We start from the raw sequence: 17,966 nt of genomic DNA on the forward strand, positions 1-17,966 counted from the left end.
ATAGATGTTTGCCAGCGACCAAACCTTCACTGGCGGTTGCCTCTTCTTGGGCTGGGTAGAAGCCTCGGTGCTTGAAACACTTTGCTGCCACGGCTGAAGTGCAAGAAAAGCTGCTGGGCAGCCCTGCTAGAAGAGTTGAGGATGTCTCACTGCTTGGAAGACCTACACGTGGCCAAGCTGACTGAAGAATTTGTATACTGGACGTCAAGGAACAATGCCCGTCCATTCCATAAGATTTCAGTAGCCCAGCTCACTTTGAGAAATGGAAAAAAAAAACTGAAAATAAATTACATTGGCCAAATGCCCCAGACATTCGGGGGCAGATTTAGCAGCCCCTAGAGAGACCGAAGCTTCAATTTTCACAACGCTCCAGAGCCGCTAACCACTGCTCCACATTTACAAGGAGGTGTAACGCCACATTTTTGAGGCGTTACACCTCCTTGTAAAGTTTTCTGCCGCAACACCTATTGCTTTGGACGTTGCCTCAAATTTACGAGTTGTCGTAAACCTGAGGCAGTGCCAAAAACTAACGCCACCCCATGGCAAAAGGAGGAGGAATGCTTTTATTCCTCCTCGTATTTTGCTTTTTCTATGTGTGCTGCATTCTGCAGCACACACAAAAGAAGCAAAATGCAATGGATGATTGTTTATGTGCAGGTACGGTATCCCTTCCTGCACATAAACAATCACTCCCCTCAATGCAGACACCTTTGCACTATGGTGCAAGGAGGCTTGCGTTGGCGCAGGCAGCTTAATTTAGCACCGGCACAGGGGGAAACAAAGGGCTGCTCCATATTTCTGTAAATTCGGAGCATCCCTGTGCTTCTAAAGTGGCGCAACGCGCTGCTGCTATTTTTAGCGCCGCAACGCGCTGCGCCACTTTGGCTTAAATCAGGGCCTAAAACTCTTGAAGCTGAGCAGTAGTTCTGACTGAAAATCTGCTACTCATAACTTCTGCTTTGATTCTGGTGTGAAATCCCTGAAAGCACGTTGGTGTGACGCAGGGGTGTTGTATGGTAAGAACACACTAACGAGCACAAACACGCACATATATGCACCAAATAGACATTTGATTCCTCCCTCAAATCACAGTATATTTATATCACACCCTGCGAGCTCTTCTTTAGCCAATAGCATACTTTTAGAAGACACTAACTTTTATTTTTGCAGACGTGTAACAGAGCTGACCTACCCCCACCCCCTCAACCTTCAAGCGCAACTGACCGGTCACCTGTCCCCATACCAAGCCTCGGGTGGAACAGGGCTCCCATCGCCCTCCTTCCATTCACCACTGGTAGTCGAGCTGCTGCCCCCCGCCAATCCTGGAATGCTGTAATCCTGACAATCCCCAGATGTAGCAGAACTTCCTTCTGCCCCTCCGGTTCCCATGGCTCGAGGAACTCACCTTGGCCATCTGCGCCTGCACACCAGTTGCCTTCAGAGAGGTCACCGCCTTCTGCGCGGCTGCTGGACTGTCGAAATCTACAAATCCATAGCCTGAAAAATACAAGAAGGGACACTGAGTGGAAGCATGTGAGGAACAGATTCCTAACACTCCTAACATGGCCTTTAGGCACTTCACCAAGCTATAGTGGTCCAACCCCTTAACGCACATTTTTACCACCCTAGGAAGGATGAAAAGCTCAGCCGGTCCAACTGAGGTTTCATGTACCCTATTCTTTTCAAATGCTTGTCAGCCCTGCGGTAGCTCCATCACTGCCTGTCTCTCAATAAAGTCACCAGAGAGGGAAAGGACGAGGGAGAGAGATCCAAGGATAAGCAGGACGAGGCTCTTCGCCCAGTGTCAGAAGCTGGGAGACTCTATTTGCCTGTCCTGGAAAGAATAGTTGGAAGCTGTCACTTCGCTTCAGGAGGAAAAAGTCTTTGCATCAGCTGCGGGAATGGGGGAGAAAGGGAAAGTGACAGAAAAAAGCTGAAAACAGAGAAGAGGATGACAGGTAGCAAGTGTGTTGAGAGCAAGACAGAAGGGAGAGGAGTGAGAGTTAAAACAATGACAGGGGTTCAGAAACAGAAAGAGAATACAGAAAAAAGACAGACAGAAAAGTAGTGGTTGGTGCACGTGTAAAATAAGGAAAACAGATTTTTTTAAAAACAAATGAATCCAATATTTGAAATATTTGTAAAAAAGATAGACGACAACAAGCAGGCGCGAGGGTAGAAAGAAACAGGCAACAAATACAAAAGGACTTCCAGTTTGATTTAGGGTTAACAGTTGCACCCTCTCCGCAGTACAGGGCAGTATTAATCCCATGGGGTTCTCCTTCTTTAGTTCCCAACCCCGTTTTAAAGGGGGTCACTGGTTCCAAAGTTGGCACACGTCCCCCCAGCTCTTTCCACCCAGGTGCCTCGTTCCAACCCATGTAAACGGTGCAAAAGGAAACATCTCCAACGCGGACGCTGAAAAAATACCCTGAACACGAGTTTGTAACCCAGTGCCTTGTAGGCTTCAGGAACCATAACACAAGTCTTTCAACGCAGGCCTGAAACCGAAAGCAAAGGCATTGAAAGGAAAGGTGAGTTGCAATAGCCCGAACTCAACGTAAGATGGCAGTAGAGTACAGTGCTCGAGATATAGAACAAAACAAAACGCAAATCAATGGGTAGAGGTGACTCCCTTTTCTAGAGTGGTGAACTCCCGGATGTGATTAGCCTGTCCTGCTGAAGAAGGACTGGTACAGCCCTCCTGCCCCTGTGAGAGAAAGACATGAAGGAACTGCTGCCCCTTCAGGAGACGTAGCCAATAGTGACTGGACAAAAATACGGGCATTTCATTTTCAAGTAATCTTAGTGAGGTGTGACCAACAATCGTCCTGCATCTCTTTTTCCAGGCCCAATATTTACGCAGGAGAAACATACTAAGATTGACAGTTCTCTGGGAGCTCCACGATGTGTTTCTTTTATTGCATTAGGGGTGGGAGTGGAAACTGCAGCACGGCTTTGCTCTGGAGGGAGCGGATCCGTTGTACACGCTAGGGGCATTTAACTGGAGGAATTGTAGGCCGACAGGGAGTCACTGCCCTCTAAAACCTGTCCCTCCACCTATTGTTTTTTCATGGGCACTACTTTTAAAGGTATTGTGCAGCTCTTTCAATGCCCTTTTATACAATGTTTCTAATTTTCAGTCTAGCAATGTAATCCAACTATTTTGATATTATTTGATGTGTGTGGATAGTATTTTTAATTAACATTTAGCTTTCTTGGCTGTCTTCCAAATCATCTAGAGATGCTGTGTTTAACTCTGAAGAGTAACACTGTAATCTGCAATCCCCTAAAACCAGGTGCGGCTTCCAACACTACTAAACGTGTTACAGTTCAAGTGGTAATGATTAGAAATAACGAGGATTGCAAGAGAAAGGGCCACTGGCCCTCTAAACGAGAGGGGAGAGCGGGCTTCCTGGAAAAAGAGCATCTGCTGCGAGACACTGAGTGACAGGGCAGCCAGACAAAGAGAGAGCCATAACCAGGCGCCCTGTCACTCACTAAACTCAGGGGCTTATAACAAGCCCCTCTGCGCCGGCTGCGACGGTCCTGCAACGCACACTGCAGGGCCATATTTACCAGGCCACTGCGTGGCCTTTCATGGCCTTGTAAATATAGACTGAGGCAATGCAGGGCAAGTCGCTTTGTTGCCCCACCCTGCAACAGAGAGGTGTGCCATGGGCGTGACGGTGGTTGTTCCCACATAACACCCATGGCATTTGACACAATCCCAGATTTACGATATTTTGTAAAGCTAGGAATGAATCAAAAGCTGAACCCTCCACAGGGGAGGCGTAAAGGAGACGCAGCGAGGCGAAATACCTTTGTTTCTCCTCATTTTTCCTTTTTCTCTTGTGATTGTTTTTGAGCAGGAAGGTGTGCCTTCCCGCACAAAAAGAATCATCCCTGTAACACAGACACCCTTGCACCATGGTGAAGAGCAGCAAGAAGGCTTGTGGCGCTGCCCTGCATCGAAAACTTGTAAATATGCCCCTGAATATGCCGGCGCAGGCTTAGTCTGAGGTGGGAGAGGACCGACAGGCTCTATAATAAGGCCACTGACAACAGCTGCGTAAAAGCATCACCACACATGGCCCCAAGAGAGCACCAGGTTGAAGTGATTGGCCTCAAACATAACGTAGTTTGCTAGTGTAAAGGTAGTGTCCTGATGCAATTATTTCTGTTACCCAAGAGTTCACCAACAAACACATGCACTCCACTCATGACCCAAAAGTCCATATGTGTCAATGCAACCAGACTGTGAAGGGTGATAAAACAAGCATTTACAATGCGACGGGTTTCGCGTTTTGCTCATGTTAGAGCTGATCGCGTTGTAAACTCTTAACCCGACTTTTCACCTATCGGGCAAAAGTGCATTTATGTACACAACCCGAAAAAGTTAAATCAAGTATGTAAAGTGCTCGACTTCTGCCAAGCGAGATCGCGCTCTAAATTACAGAAAAAAAAGTCCACGAGCCCGATGGAAAACAGCGAGCCTCGCATGTTTTCTGTACTTGGTCGCTGTGCTCGAGGAGGGCTTGCCACCGGAAAAGGCATGATATATGCGTGCCTTCGACAAATGAAAGCAAGCAGATTTTATTAGGGAAGCCCACGAACCAATAAAAAGCACTGACGTGAAGTTGACAGAGCTCCGAGCCCTTTTCTAAATACAAAAGAGTCTCCCTGCGATACGCATGCACGAGCGCATGCAATGCAGGCTCGACCCTAAAAAGAGAGCTTCTGAGAACACTTTTTATCTTGCACTTTCACTTATATAAAAGGAGATCTAAATACTGCAATGTGAGATCATCATAGCAGCTTTGAACAAATAGAAGCAGCACGCTGAGATTTGTACTGTCTTAGAATAAAATTCTGAAAACAATTCAAGATGACCTGGCAGTTTGGGATGGACTGTTCACGTGAGGAACACGGCCACTATTGATCTGCTTTTAAGCCAGGCCTCTGTCTAGAGTAGCTCAGCTGTAAAACAATGGGTTGGAATGCTACCTAGAACAATTATCAGTAGTTTAGAGTTTAAACCAGCATTCCTCCCATCACGTTTTGTGTGTCTGATGTAATGCCTGAAGTGGCCCTGGGTGTGCACAGTCATGGTCCCTTCTTTGCTTGCAGTGGCACAAATTTCAAGCTGAATTTCACAGACAAGGCTTAATAAGGCCAAAACCGTCCGCGGTTGCATATGTTCCCTACTGGAGTGGGCTTTGTTTGGCAGTTCAGGATGCACTGTTCTCATCAGAAGCAGGGTCAGTACTGATTTGCATAAGGGTGGCATCTGTCTAGGGTGGCAATGTGGGCAAAATAATGGGTTGGAATGCTTCCCACAGTGAATGCCAATGGTTAAGACTATTTGGAACTAATCCTCCTAATACACTTAGAGTATTTAAAGTGGCTTATGAGGTGATGTGGAGAATCAAACAATTACACAAACAGCTCAAAATTGTATCGTGAAACTCTCAAAGTAGAATTTCTCCTCATCCGCCAGGATTTGTGATCCATATTTTCCTTTGTATGACAAATAGAGGAGCGAGAGGAATTAAACAGATTGTTGTATGCCATCCCTGCTCTGACAATGAACATACATGAAGTACAGCACTCCTGCTTGTAGGTTACCAAAACTGCTGGATTACCATTATTGTGTGTGATAGGCACAGCCCTCCTATGACACTGGAGAACTGTGCCACCGTACAATATGGCAAGAGGGGGCCGCTGCTTCTACCAAACTAAGAGTGAAGCACCAAGCACGTGCAGTACAGAGGTACAATAGTTCCAGCTGCCAACTGAATGTATTGTTATTCTATAAATCCTTTGCTTTGAAACGATACACAAACTACTAAGTTTGATAAAGAGGACGCTGTCCTGAAGAACGCGCCTAGTCCTTGCTTCACTTGGTTTACATCTTTTGGCCAGGAGGCAGTAATGAAGAAGTGTTATTTTCCCAGCCACGCACAGTTTGAATTAAGGGCCCAGAGTACCACAAAGGAAACAACAAACAGTGACACAGAGAAACGTTCCCTCCTGACTATCGAACTGGACGAGCAGAGGACAGCTGTACCCTCCAGTACTTCCCAGGGCTTGACAGGGAGCCTAGTGATGGAGCACGCCCCGCTGCATGAGTAATGAAGTGAGGTGCACCAGTGTAATCCCAGCAGAGACGGTGGTAACCTGTGCAGGAGGGTTACACTTAATGTATGTTCATCCATCATTTCATGACAAGGAAGTGTCGCCCCAAAGGTCGAAAGGGACCTTTTAGCAAAGGTCAGAGATGCACGGATATTCCATGCTTCTGATTACAGGTAAAACGAATCGTTCCACCGTGTGTCTTTTCCGTGACACTGTCGGTTTTGTGGGTTGTGTTGCAACTCTGTACTTCGACGTCACCTTTAGTTGGACGCTCACTGAGAGTCAGTAAATGTGAAATCAAACGCAGTCTAGTTAGCGCCTGGTTGCACATTCCGCTCGAGCTTGGAGACAGTTTTCCCATGCTGCTCCCTCCGTGTATTAAGGGATGAATGAGCCCGTTACTTTTTTCGGACCCTTGACGGGAACAAGGACAGACTTACCATGAAATAAACAAACTCGTGGCAATGAGGATGCGAAATGGAAAAGCTGCAAAACGGTGGTAGCCGGGGGCCAAACAGCATTCAAAGGAAACAGAAAATAAGCCAAAGAATCAGAGACGCAAAAAGACTGCAGGATTTGAAGGGACAGCGACAAGGAGCAGTGGGAAGAAAGGCGCACATAGACACTGGGCGCTTGCTGATGATGTCATCACACTGGGACACAATGGAGTTTCAGATGAGACCGCCTTCATCACCCACCTTTGCATTTATTGGTCGTCTTGTCTAGTATGGCCTTTGTGGAGACGATCTTCCCGTACCTGGAAACAGACAAGCAGAAACTCTGTCAGTGGAGACAGGGCATGGGAAATAATAACCGGGTGGGAGCCGGGAAGAGTAGTGTAGTAGGGTGGGAATACCAGGATGGGAGATAGGGGAGGACCAGAACATGGCGGGAGACGGGGGTCCCATATAGCAACTGTGCTGCCCCTTCCGCAGCCTCGCCCCCGCCCACCACAAATAGAATCCCTGTATGCTACTACACAGGGTTTCAGCTTCACGTCACAGGGCACCCTGGCTGTTTTCAATGTATGCCTGCGCAAGAACAGGGGTAAGGCACACACAATTAACATTTTCTTTGCTGTGCTTAAACCTGCAACTTTAGGCCTAGGCTCGCCCTTGTACATGAGCCACATTCGATTCAGGGGATCAGAGGCCCAAACAGCTGCTCATCCCGAACAAGCTCTTCTATAGGGTATCCGGGGTCCATTCAGAATGTCCCTCTTAAGCATATCACAACGGATACGGAGGACCAAGGCCCAATCTGCCTGCCATCCCAAGAACAAACCATAGACATACATTAAACACAGGCCTCAAGCAGCCCACCCCACCCAAGCATGCACCACAAATATGCAGGGAAGCCACGGCCCAAGCAGCCTGTCCCTCTTAAATACAAGCCATAGAGACACAGGGAAGACAGGGCCCAAGCGTTGAGATACAGGGAAGAGAGGGCCCAAGCAGCGTGCCCCTCCCAAGTACAAACCATAGAGATGGAGGGAAATTAGGGTCCAAGCAGCCCACCCCTTCAAAGCATGAACCACTCACATACATGGAAGCCAGGGCCCAGCAGTGTAGCTGGGCATCCCGTATTTGCTGGCACAGTCCCGGGTTTTCACCATCTGCTACAGCAAATGTAATCAAATCTAGCATAGGCCCCAGATTCCAGAGCGGGTACACTAACATAGTGGAACACACCTTTTACGTGTTCCAGTGCATAATTAGTTAGAAAGCCCTTATCAGAACGCAATGTAATTAACACAGATGACACTGCGTTTTATAGTTACATTTAACCAATCTCAGTGCCTTTTAGTCTGTGTTTTCTAAATTGGCAGGCGCGGTCCCATCCTTTGCCCCTCGGTCGATGCTAAATTGCACTCCCACTTCGGTGTCTGTGGAAAGTCCCCGTTTTTGTTTTTCAGAAATCTAGTCACCTTACCTCCCCAGCAAGAGCTATACGGATACAGGGAAGCCAAGGGTGGTTCAGGCACCCTGTACACCCCTCGCCCCCAGCTTCAACCCCCACCCCAGCATGAACCAAACACATAGAGAGAAGCCAGAGGTCCAAGCACCCTGTGCCCCCCCGCTTCACCCGCCTCCTCCCAGTGTAACCCAAGCATATAGAGAGAAGCCAGGGGCCCAGGCACCCTGTACCCCCTTCCCCCCGGGCCACGCAGCCCCCTCAGCATGAGCCACACAGATAGAGAGAAGTCAGTGGTCCAAGCAGCCTGTACCCCCAAGCGACCCCCAAGCACGAAGCACACAGACAGGGAAGCCAGGGCCCTTCTGTGATACAGATGCTAGCATAGCAGCTCCTCCCTCGCAGAAGACAGCCTCGGTACTCGCAGATCTGTGCGTCTCGGGGCTCGGCTCTTCCTGACTCTCCGCTCTCGGTTTAAGGCTATTTTGGGCGCTCCCTGGGGTGCGAGGCTCTGTGTCTTCCTGTTCAAGTACTGCTGCTCAACATGACACTGAAATAGGCCCGAGGCGGCAGGAGCTCTCGACACAGGGCGGACTGGCTGCAGGGATGCGTGACAAAGCAACAGGCAAACACACAGTGCAGTCACACAGACCTCGATATACACATGGACTCTCCCGCACACACTGGAAAACACAAGAAAACAACTAAAGAGACTATGGTGCACGCATACACAGATGTATAAAAAACGTACACAAAGGATCAACGCAGGGGCAGATTTATGCAGTGCTTAGTTGGTAAAAAAAAAAAAACAACAACAAATAAATAATAATAAGCGCATGGGTCCTCATCAGACGATCACTGCAGTTTGCGCCACCCATTGTCTCTGCCAGCGCTGCCAATGACAATACCAACACAACCACTAACCATCACACTGTTACAACCGTGACAATTCAGACTAGTCCAGGCACCAAAGGATTTAGAATGGCCTGGGTGGCTAATATAAATTATTTTAATGCATCCAGAATTCATAAATAACGTTGATTGTGCTCACCTCTAAATTAGACAGTCTATGTGGCAGACTGTCATAAGTGCCGGAGATGACAATTAAGTGCCGGTACCGAGCACCTTAAACCACCTGCTCAAATTAAGCACTGGATTTAAGCAGATAAATATACATGCATAGGGTCACTAAGGGATACACACGTCAGCTACAGCCTGTAAAGCATGACTGACTGACTGTTGTGTAAAAAAAACACAGATAGAGAGAAAGCAGCTAACAAGCTCACACATCGCACACATGCAAACACACACACACACAGACTATTATAGATTCTGTGGTATACACACAAAGGGAGGAATATATACACACAGAAGAAGAAATACAGAGGAACATAAACACAAAGATAGTAACTGTTGTACACATAAACAAACACAGAGACACATACCTGACATACAAACACACTCATGGAAAAGAGATGTAGTAACAATCAAGACCCTGTCTAATAACAATTCCCGGTTATGGGCTCAGTCTTTAGATTGTGATGAATAAAGCAATTGGTGGATTCTTGGGTCCCTTCTCACCTTTTCTTCTCCCAGTGTAAACCATACCTTGAATCTACACTCTGGAGCTAAGCGATGACTGCGTGGCCATGGCACTGAGACAGCCAAGGCTGCTGTCTTAGAACATTATCCCATCCCTGGCCAGTGAGAGCTCTCTCTCTCTGCTCAAGCTTCTCAGCTCCCAGGGCCACCTGTGGCATATCCCCAGCTCCCTGCTGCCTCTATGGTTCAAAATGTAGTTGTAATGGATCCAGGCAGATATTTCTTCAACTTAAGGGCCCAGAGAAACTTTTCTACACAAATTCAGGAGCTTCGGGTTGCTGAATTATCAAATATGGCGGTGTGAAGGTAAGTAGGTCTCAAGCAGATCTTTCGAGCCCTCCTTCAACTGCTTCTTGCGCTTTCCTTGGTCATTTCCAAAACATTCTCCAGGACGGTGAAGAACATAGGAATCCTCTTCGGCTCTGACTGGTGGTCTTAAACCACACCCAGAGCAGCAGGTCCTCTTTACGCCTTACTTCTCTGACTGCTTGAGTGTGATGTTCTCACCACAGTCTGAGCTCAGTAAACCTCAGCAGAGTCTCAGTCAACAAACTACTTTGTAACCCCCTAAGAGAAAAATCTTTTTGGTTACATGGGCCGCTTTGTAGGACTAAAATACATTTTATCACTTAAGAAAGACCACTCACTAAAAACAAGAGTCCCACTCCACAACAGCCAATAAACAAACTGCTGACTATATTGCTTATATGAATGGTTCAACATTCTATGACTGTTATACCACGTCTTTATATTCTGATGGCCATCCAACCAAAACAATACCTCTGCAAATGTTCTGTTCATGTATCCAAGCAAATCATAAAGCACATCCACTGAACCAACGTAAGGCACTTCAGAAGAAGAGTATTATAATGTTTTTCAACCCAGTGAACATTCCTGAAACTCACGCAACTCCCGCATCTTTGCAGACAACATTTTTTTGATACTTGGTGCTTCAACAAGTCATGTATGTCCACTGCTTTATCCCAGACCATATTCACCATACTACTGTCTCATACATTAACACTAAATTGGACAACGTGAACTCCATCTGCTTTGATTGTCCCAAGTGCCAGATAGTGGTTTACTGGTTGAAAATTGCATGCCCTCCTGCCACTTCCTGAAAAGACTATTCGCTCCACTTGGAAGCAAGCATTTGCAATGTGATAGGTCTTGCATTTGCTTGAGTTAGAGCTATTGGCTTGTAAATGCATAGCTGGACTTTTTCTGCCCCATTCATTGGTCAACCCTGCTGCATAATTTAGTCGTCTCTGCCACATAATTCCAGTGGCCCTGCATATAACTAAAGCACTTTCATTTACCTTCTTCCTCTAGCTGCAGCAAAAAATTAAAATAAAGGCATTGTTTATTATAATATTTTATATTATTATTTTGGAGCCCCTCCCAACCTAGTGTGGGGACTCAGAAATTACCTAGCTAGAAAGAACAGGTCGTGTGGTGGGTTATGGGCAAAAATGTTTTGTAAAAGGAATGCCCCGCAAATCGAGTGCAGCAAATATATTAAAGTGACTGTAATGCTCAGACTAGCCCCTAGTGGGCACCACTATAAAAATAACATTGGAAAGAAACATGGTCATGTAATTATACACTCAGTCCCTAGAGGGCATAACAAACATGAAAACAGAATGGCAGAAAATAATGCAGTGTAACCATATATGTAGTCCCTAGAGAGCATTGTGCCTTACACATTTTCAGGCACAGCAGGCCTCCTGCAATACTATTACAAACAAGGCCCTTAAAACACAAACTGCTCTCAGCTGTAAAACAGAAGTTCCAGCCATGAAAGAGTTTAATAAGACATTGAATGGTGGGAGAGGTTACTGTTTTGGGGTTCCCCAACCTAGCGCAGGGACCCAAAGATGAGATAGACAGAAAGAGTGCGTCATGATGAACATTTTGACAGTGGTCCCATTGTCCTAGGCCCCCACACAGAGAGTTATGGGCAAAAATGTTTTGTAAAAGGAATGCCCCACAAAGCATTATGGCAGAGGTCTTCAAACTTTTTGATGCCGGGACCCCCTCTAAAAAATTTTTAGGTGTAAGGACCCCCTCCTGATAAAAATTTCTAGAACCTGGTACTCCTCATCAACAATAATAAACATCCCCATTTCGCACAGCAAATCATTTTTACTGTGAGGAAATAATATTAAACTGTGTTTAGCAAATCAAAGATCGGTGAGTGTGGGGGCATGGTCAAGGGTGTGGCTAAAAACAAAGGTCCTCATTTATTAGGAATTGACATGGGGCAGAGCTGCAAGTCTTCTTGCTACACTTCCACACTCTCAATACAAAAGGGCAGGAATGGACCGTATTTATGAAATACAGTACATTTCTGTCCTTTCCCCCTGCGCTGACGCACAATTGCTGCCTAGTGCCAACATAGGCAGGATTGTATTTGTGCAGTAAGGGGCACCTTCCTGCACAAAAACAATCCAGAAAGGCATTGTACCTCTTTCTACATGTGTGGCAGATAGCAGCACACATGGAAAGAGAAAAAAACAAGGAGAAATTAAAACATTTCTCCTCATTATGCCTGCTCTGGGGAGGCGTAAGGTTTTGGCACTGCCCCAGTTTACGTGATTTTGTAAATCTGGGGCAGTGTCAAAATCCATCTGTGTTGCATAGGAACACCCACCACTACGCCCGTGGAGCGCCTCCTTGACGCAAAGTAAGGCAATGCAGCGACTTGCACTGCTTTGCCTTACTCCATATCAACAAGGCCATTCAATCCGCTCAGGGTGGCTTTGAGTCAGCTCATAGGTACAATTGAGAGGCTTGTGATGCTGGAGCATCAAAAAAAGTGATTCTCCAGCAGCGCAAGCCTCTCATAAATAAACCCAAAATATTCTCTAAATTTTTTTAAGTCTTTCACCGCCAGGTAGCTACATATAAAATAATAGCCAGCTGAAATGAAAAATAAATAAAATAAAGTTGTTACTCATTGGGAAATGCACTGTAGTGCATTATGAAACCTCTATTAGTTAATGCACTGGAGAGGTCTGTGTTTAACCGGAGAGCAACAGAACTAAATCTTTGTTAGTACAGTTGAGAATAGTGACTTGTGTATTTTTAGTGCCATGAGGTCACAGCCTGTGACAGAAAGCACTGTGAATATATAAAAAGGCATTATTTTATACTTGCATTGCACACAGAATAATATAGGCCACTACAAAAAGGTTTATTATAAAACGGTGCTTCCAAAATGTGGATTTAAGTAATATCAGAGCATATGCAATACCTCTTTGTTTACTAGCTGTCCCTTCAACACCTCCAGGTGAAGTGAGCACTGTTGAAATACAATTACAATTAAAAGCATGCACTTCACAGCTCAGTTGTTAACTCTTCGCACTACCCCTCAAAAAAAAAATATGTTTGTCCTCACAAAGCTTTGATCATTTACAGCTGCTCCCATGCACCCTTTACATTTGCAGATCAGCTCGTACAGCACACTTGCTTTTCATTCAGGAAGCAGAAGCCCTGGGCTGAAAGTCTCCTTAGCTGTCTGTGCGGCTTTCACAGCACAGGAGACTCAAATTAAAGTTCAGCTGAGGCATTTCCAGGTCTCTATGGCCCCCCTGGGGGTCCCGACCCCCAGATTGAAGACCTCTGCATTATGGGGAGATTTTCTGGGTGCAGCGAATATTGTAATATCTTGGTATAGCGTTTGTAAGAAACATGGTCATGTAACCATATAGTCAGCCCTTAGAGGGCATAACAACATGAAAACAGAATGGCAGAAAGTTTTGCAGTCTAACCGTATATGTAACCCCTAGAGAGTGTACTGCCTTACACATTTTCAGGCCTAGAAGGCCTACTGCAATACTATTACAAACAAGGCCCTTAAAACACAAACTACTCTCAGCTATAAAACAAAAGTTCCACCCATAAGAGAGCCTAAAAATACACTGAATGGTGGGAGAGGTTACTATTTTGGGACAGCCCCAACCTAGGGTGGCAACCCAGAGATGACCTAGATAGAAAGAGCGTCTTGTGCTGAATGGTTTGGTGGTGGTCCAATTGTTGTAGGACCACCGAAGGCTGAGTTATGGGCAAAAATGTTTTGAAAAAGAAATACCCTGCAAAGCATTATGGGGTGAGTTTCCCGAGTGCAATGAATATTATAGTATTGGCTCTCCCACTGTGTCAGGAGAGTTGCTTTTGAGGATTTCTGTGTTTATTTCTTTTGTAAAAGCTCCAGTTTGTATATTTTTCAACTGCTAAACTTGTAAAGTGGTGCTCATGTAAAGCGCTCCTCTGATCAAGATTGCACTATATGAAACTTCACTCAGTCATGTATAGCGCTCCCCTGATCGAGTTTGCGCTATATGAACCTTTAAAAAAAATGTTTTTATATAAATTAAAAAGAACTCCACCCCATCCAGCTTGCAGCTTTTGTGTGCAGACACCACAAAGAAACATTGGCATGTCCAAAACAAGGAAGAGAAAGAAACAACATATGGCCACGCACAGCGATGCAGCGAGGCAAAAGAAAAAATTGTGCACCACATTAAGGTATCTGGCTGATCATGCAATAATCCATGTAACAGGGTCAGCTTGCAAGGCGTAACAAAGCAGCCTCAAGGCAGGATAAAGGTAAAGCATTTACCTAGGAAATCAAGGGAATTTTGAAAGGCAGGCCCAGGAACGAGTGAATGTGATGGGCTTGAGATGGGCCTAGTTGAAGCCCACAGAGTAGATTACAACAGGTCGAAGTGCAGAGCTTGCGTGGTGCTAAGCTGGACCTAAAAATGGTCAGTTTCCAAATCTTGAAGACTCACCTAAAAGTGCCATCCATGCAGTCCTCTAAGAACCCACCTTTGGGTTCAGGGGTGAATACTGTGACCACATTTAGACCTTTGCTACTTTGAAGTATCAACTCAGCATCAAAGCCACTCTCAGGCTTCTTTCTGAGAGATATGAAAATGTTCAGCTTAATGTAGCTACCGTGCCAACATCCTGTATCCCTCTCAGTCTCCTCTTCTTCCTCACGGGGATCCCCTCCATCTGCTGATGGTTTGTCCCAGGGGATGATTAAACTCATCATGGGTATGTCAACAGTGAATTAATACATAAATCAAAACAGTGACTTGTCCTCTCCCACTTAGGGCACTTAACAAAAAAGTCAGGAAGCATAATACGGGTTGGAAATTTCTATTTTCAACTGAAGCCCTCTAAACCATCCATTTCGTGCAATGAATCTCAAAAAAAGTTCACGTCAACCCACCGTCTCACCAGACAACCTGGCAAGTTATGTGAATACAGGCGCACGCAAGGAAACACACTGACGCACAGGCTACTACAGAGAGACGCTCACAGATGCAGCGTGAAGGCCACACGTGCACTCGTATAAACAGACTACGTACACTAGCAAAGATAAACCGAGAAAGGCAGGTAGACTATAACACAACCGGAAGAGTACACTCCCATCGAGGGCCCAGTTGCTCTGTGAGGACGCAGCGAGCCAACGTTCTGGAGGCATCTCTGACCGGATATAACCCTTAAACGTCCTAGTTTGGGCTGATCGGACCAGGTTCTTGCGGTGCACCTACGCCAGTGGACCTGCGGTGCCTGGCAGAGAACACCTGTCCCGTTCAGCAAAAAGCTCTGCTCTGCTTGGTTCAGGCTTTAACTAAATGTCGCAGCCATGTGTGAAGTGTCCGATTGTCATAAAAGTGTCCCCACTGAGCACTGAACTCCCCAACAGAGAGAGCTGGAGGGCAGTGGCCAGAAGTGCGTGCGCCGGAAGCTTCCGGCCTTGCTCGGCTGCCCGCTCCATCCGGTGCTCCACCCAGGCAGAGCTTCCTGCACAGCACAGGAGGAAGGCCGGCAGGAACAGAGTGTACTCCGGGGGCCTGAGCTCCGCCAGTGACACAGTCACAGCAATTAAATACAAAATATTTTCCCTCTCTGAACAGTCGCGCCTAAACATTTGAATAGCCTGCTGCACGGCTCTTTTCGAAGAGTGGGCTTCAACAAATGCATTACCACTAAAAAAAAAAGTCGGCGTCAAATAGGGGTTTAAAGCATGCCCCTGCCTTACAGGAGCCACCCACCCTTCAGGGTGCCCCACACCCCCAATCAGACTAAAGCCGAAAAATACCAGAGTTAACCAGTCTGAGGGGAGCGCGAGCAACCAGTGGCATCATGCAAAATGGTGCCCTCTCCCACACGCAGAATGTGATTTGCCCCCGCCCACCCAGTTGCCCAAATCTCACAAATGTTCATTGGCCTTGGGCTAAAAGATGGGGGGCCCTGAAAGCTCGGTGCTCTCCTGCGTAGCAGGGGCCTGCATTATGCCCCACCGTGCAACCTATCATGGAGGCTTCCAGAGGACGGTACTAGCGCGACAACCTGGGGCGGACACCTAAAGCTCCTCACAACAAGGCATGTAAACACTGATTGGATCGCTCCGCCCCAGGCACAGAGAGCGCTCAGTTTTGCTGTCATGAACATCTTGGAAATTCCTTTCTTCATATCCTCCCCCAGTTGTGAGAAAATATTTGCAGTTATAGGGCCCACCCTCTTGGAAACAACACCCTAACTCTCTGCATTCTGCCTTCCAAGAAAATTGAAATATGGCTCCTCACGAGAGAGTCTGACGAACTACCTTTCTTCTAGCTGGACTGCAGCCATCTTCCGCAAATACCTTTCTCCACTTGCAACATGACTCGAAAATGTTCAACATAATTAAAATTCAATACATTCCAATTGCTCATAAGTGGAGTTATCAATTGTGACTGAAGTGAGAGATGCTGGTGATATATCGTAGTCCAGATGGGAAGAAATGTATTCCAGTGGCCTACCTCCTTTAATCCAGTAGAGACAGTCGGGTTCTAACCCTGCCTTCAGCATCTGACCAAACAAATCTTGTAATTCTGGGTAAATCACTTTGTCTGCTAGAGCCTCAGGTTGCAAGAATGTGCCAAGTGTTCACATATGTAGTATAAATGAAAAAAAGCTACAGTGTCCACATATGTGTCCTCCACTTTTCCCCATCACAGCGTGGTTTCAACAGGACCCGCCTCACACAATACTGTTTTACTTCCTGGAGATAGGTTTGCACTCTATCAAATGCGTAAAATTGATTTTAAAAAGTGCTGCTACCGCACAGCAAGGGCGGAAAAGCTTTATATTCTTCAAATCTCTTGTTGTAACATTCTGGAGTTCAATGGACAATCAAATAGAACACGGGCAAACCCATGAGGGCTAGTATAGGGTGAGTGTGTCCAAGCTGTGCATTGCCATTTAACAGAGGGATGCACACACCTTGGGTAAACATATTATCCTAACAGATGGCAGCAGGCTATTACTTAATGCACCTAACCCCTATTTCTCCCTATATATTAGAAATTCAAAAAAGGAAATGGAATCATATTTTACACATAATAATTCTTATAATGTGTGCACTCATACCCACACCTGCTGCCAAGGTGCATTCCTTGAAACAAGGAGAAACATACAGCAATAAAAATAATGATGATGCACCACAATCAACTGTATCAAAAAGTCTAATTCTTTAGTATAGATCCATTAAAATCTTCTCTTTATTCTTTTTGGTTACTTGGAACAGCACATATTCATAGCAAAGCAAACAGCCAACACTTTTCGTCCTTTAGAAGAGGACTTCTTCAGGGCTATTCAATCCTTTCAATTTCAATCCGCCATATTCAGAAAATTTATTCCATCTTGCAATAATATCATAATCCTCCAATATCAGCACCTTCATTAGCACCCAGAATGCTGAAAACGAGCCTCCCTACAATGGTAAGCAAGCATCTAAAGGACAAAACGCGTTGGCTGTTTGCTTACCTTGGGTAAAGGTGTGTGTACAATTAGAGGCCGAGCGATGATCCGATGCAAATGCTCCAATGGGCACAAAGCCAACAGAAAGGTGTTTATGCTAGCTCAGGGGTGCCCAAGTTCAGTCCAGGAGGGCCAGATCCATGCCAGGTTTTCATGATACACAGGCTAAAGTACCCTGCACCATTCATTATAAGGATATTGCAAAATACTGAGGTCTGTGAGCATATAGGGGAGGAATGAGGCTGAATGCCTTTTTAATGTCACGGATCTCAGTGGTGACTTGTAATATCATTTTATTTATTATAATAAATGATCAAACCGTCACACTTCATGCACACTACTAAAGTCCTTGGTGTTTGGTTCTTATAAAAGAGACAGTATGTTTGCAGGCTAGAATCATGCAAATAAAATCCGTAGTGTGAAATTAAACTCAACTAAAAGCAGTTTGCATTTGTTTTTTAAAAATAGAATCAGTTTAATGTAGTAATATT

General features: G+C 45.8%; 1 protein-coding gene across 3 annotated transcripts in view; it reads right to left on the bottom strand.

Annotated features, from left to right (window-relative positions):
• The window catches only part of RBMS2 (RNA binding motif single stranded interacting protein 2), a 229,197-nt gene that overhangs the window by 72,517 nt on the left and 138,714 nt on the right, over positions 1–17,966 (bottom strand). For all 3 annotated transcript variants that reach the window (XM_069230691.1, XM_069230692.1, XM_069230690.1), the window contains exons 3-4: positions 6,837–6,895; positions 1,406–1,497 (exon numbers count right to left, since the gene is read on the bottom strand). In XM_069230691.1, coding sequence (XP_069086792.1) covers positions 1,406–1,497; positions 6,837–6,895 — 151 coding nt within the window. The remainder of the gene's footprint in view (positions 1–1,405; positions 1,498–6,836; positions 6,896–17,966) is intronic.

This window comes from Pleurodeles waltl, chromosome 4_2 (genome assembly GCF_031143425.1).
Source record: "Pleurodeles waltl isolate 20211129_DDA chromosome 4_2, aPleWal1.hap1.20221129, whole genome shotgun sequence".
Taxonomy (NCBI): Eukaryota; Metazoa; Chordata; class Amphibia; order Caudata; family Salamandridae; genus Pleurodeles; species Pleurodeles waltl.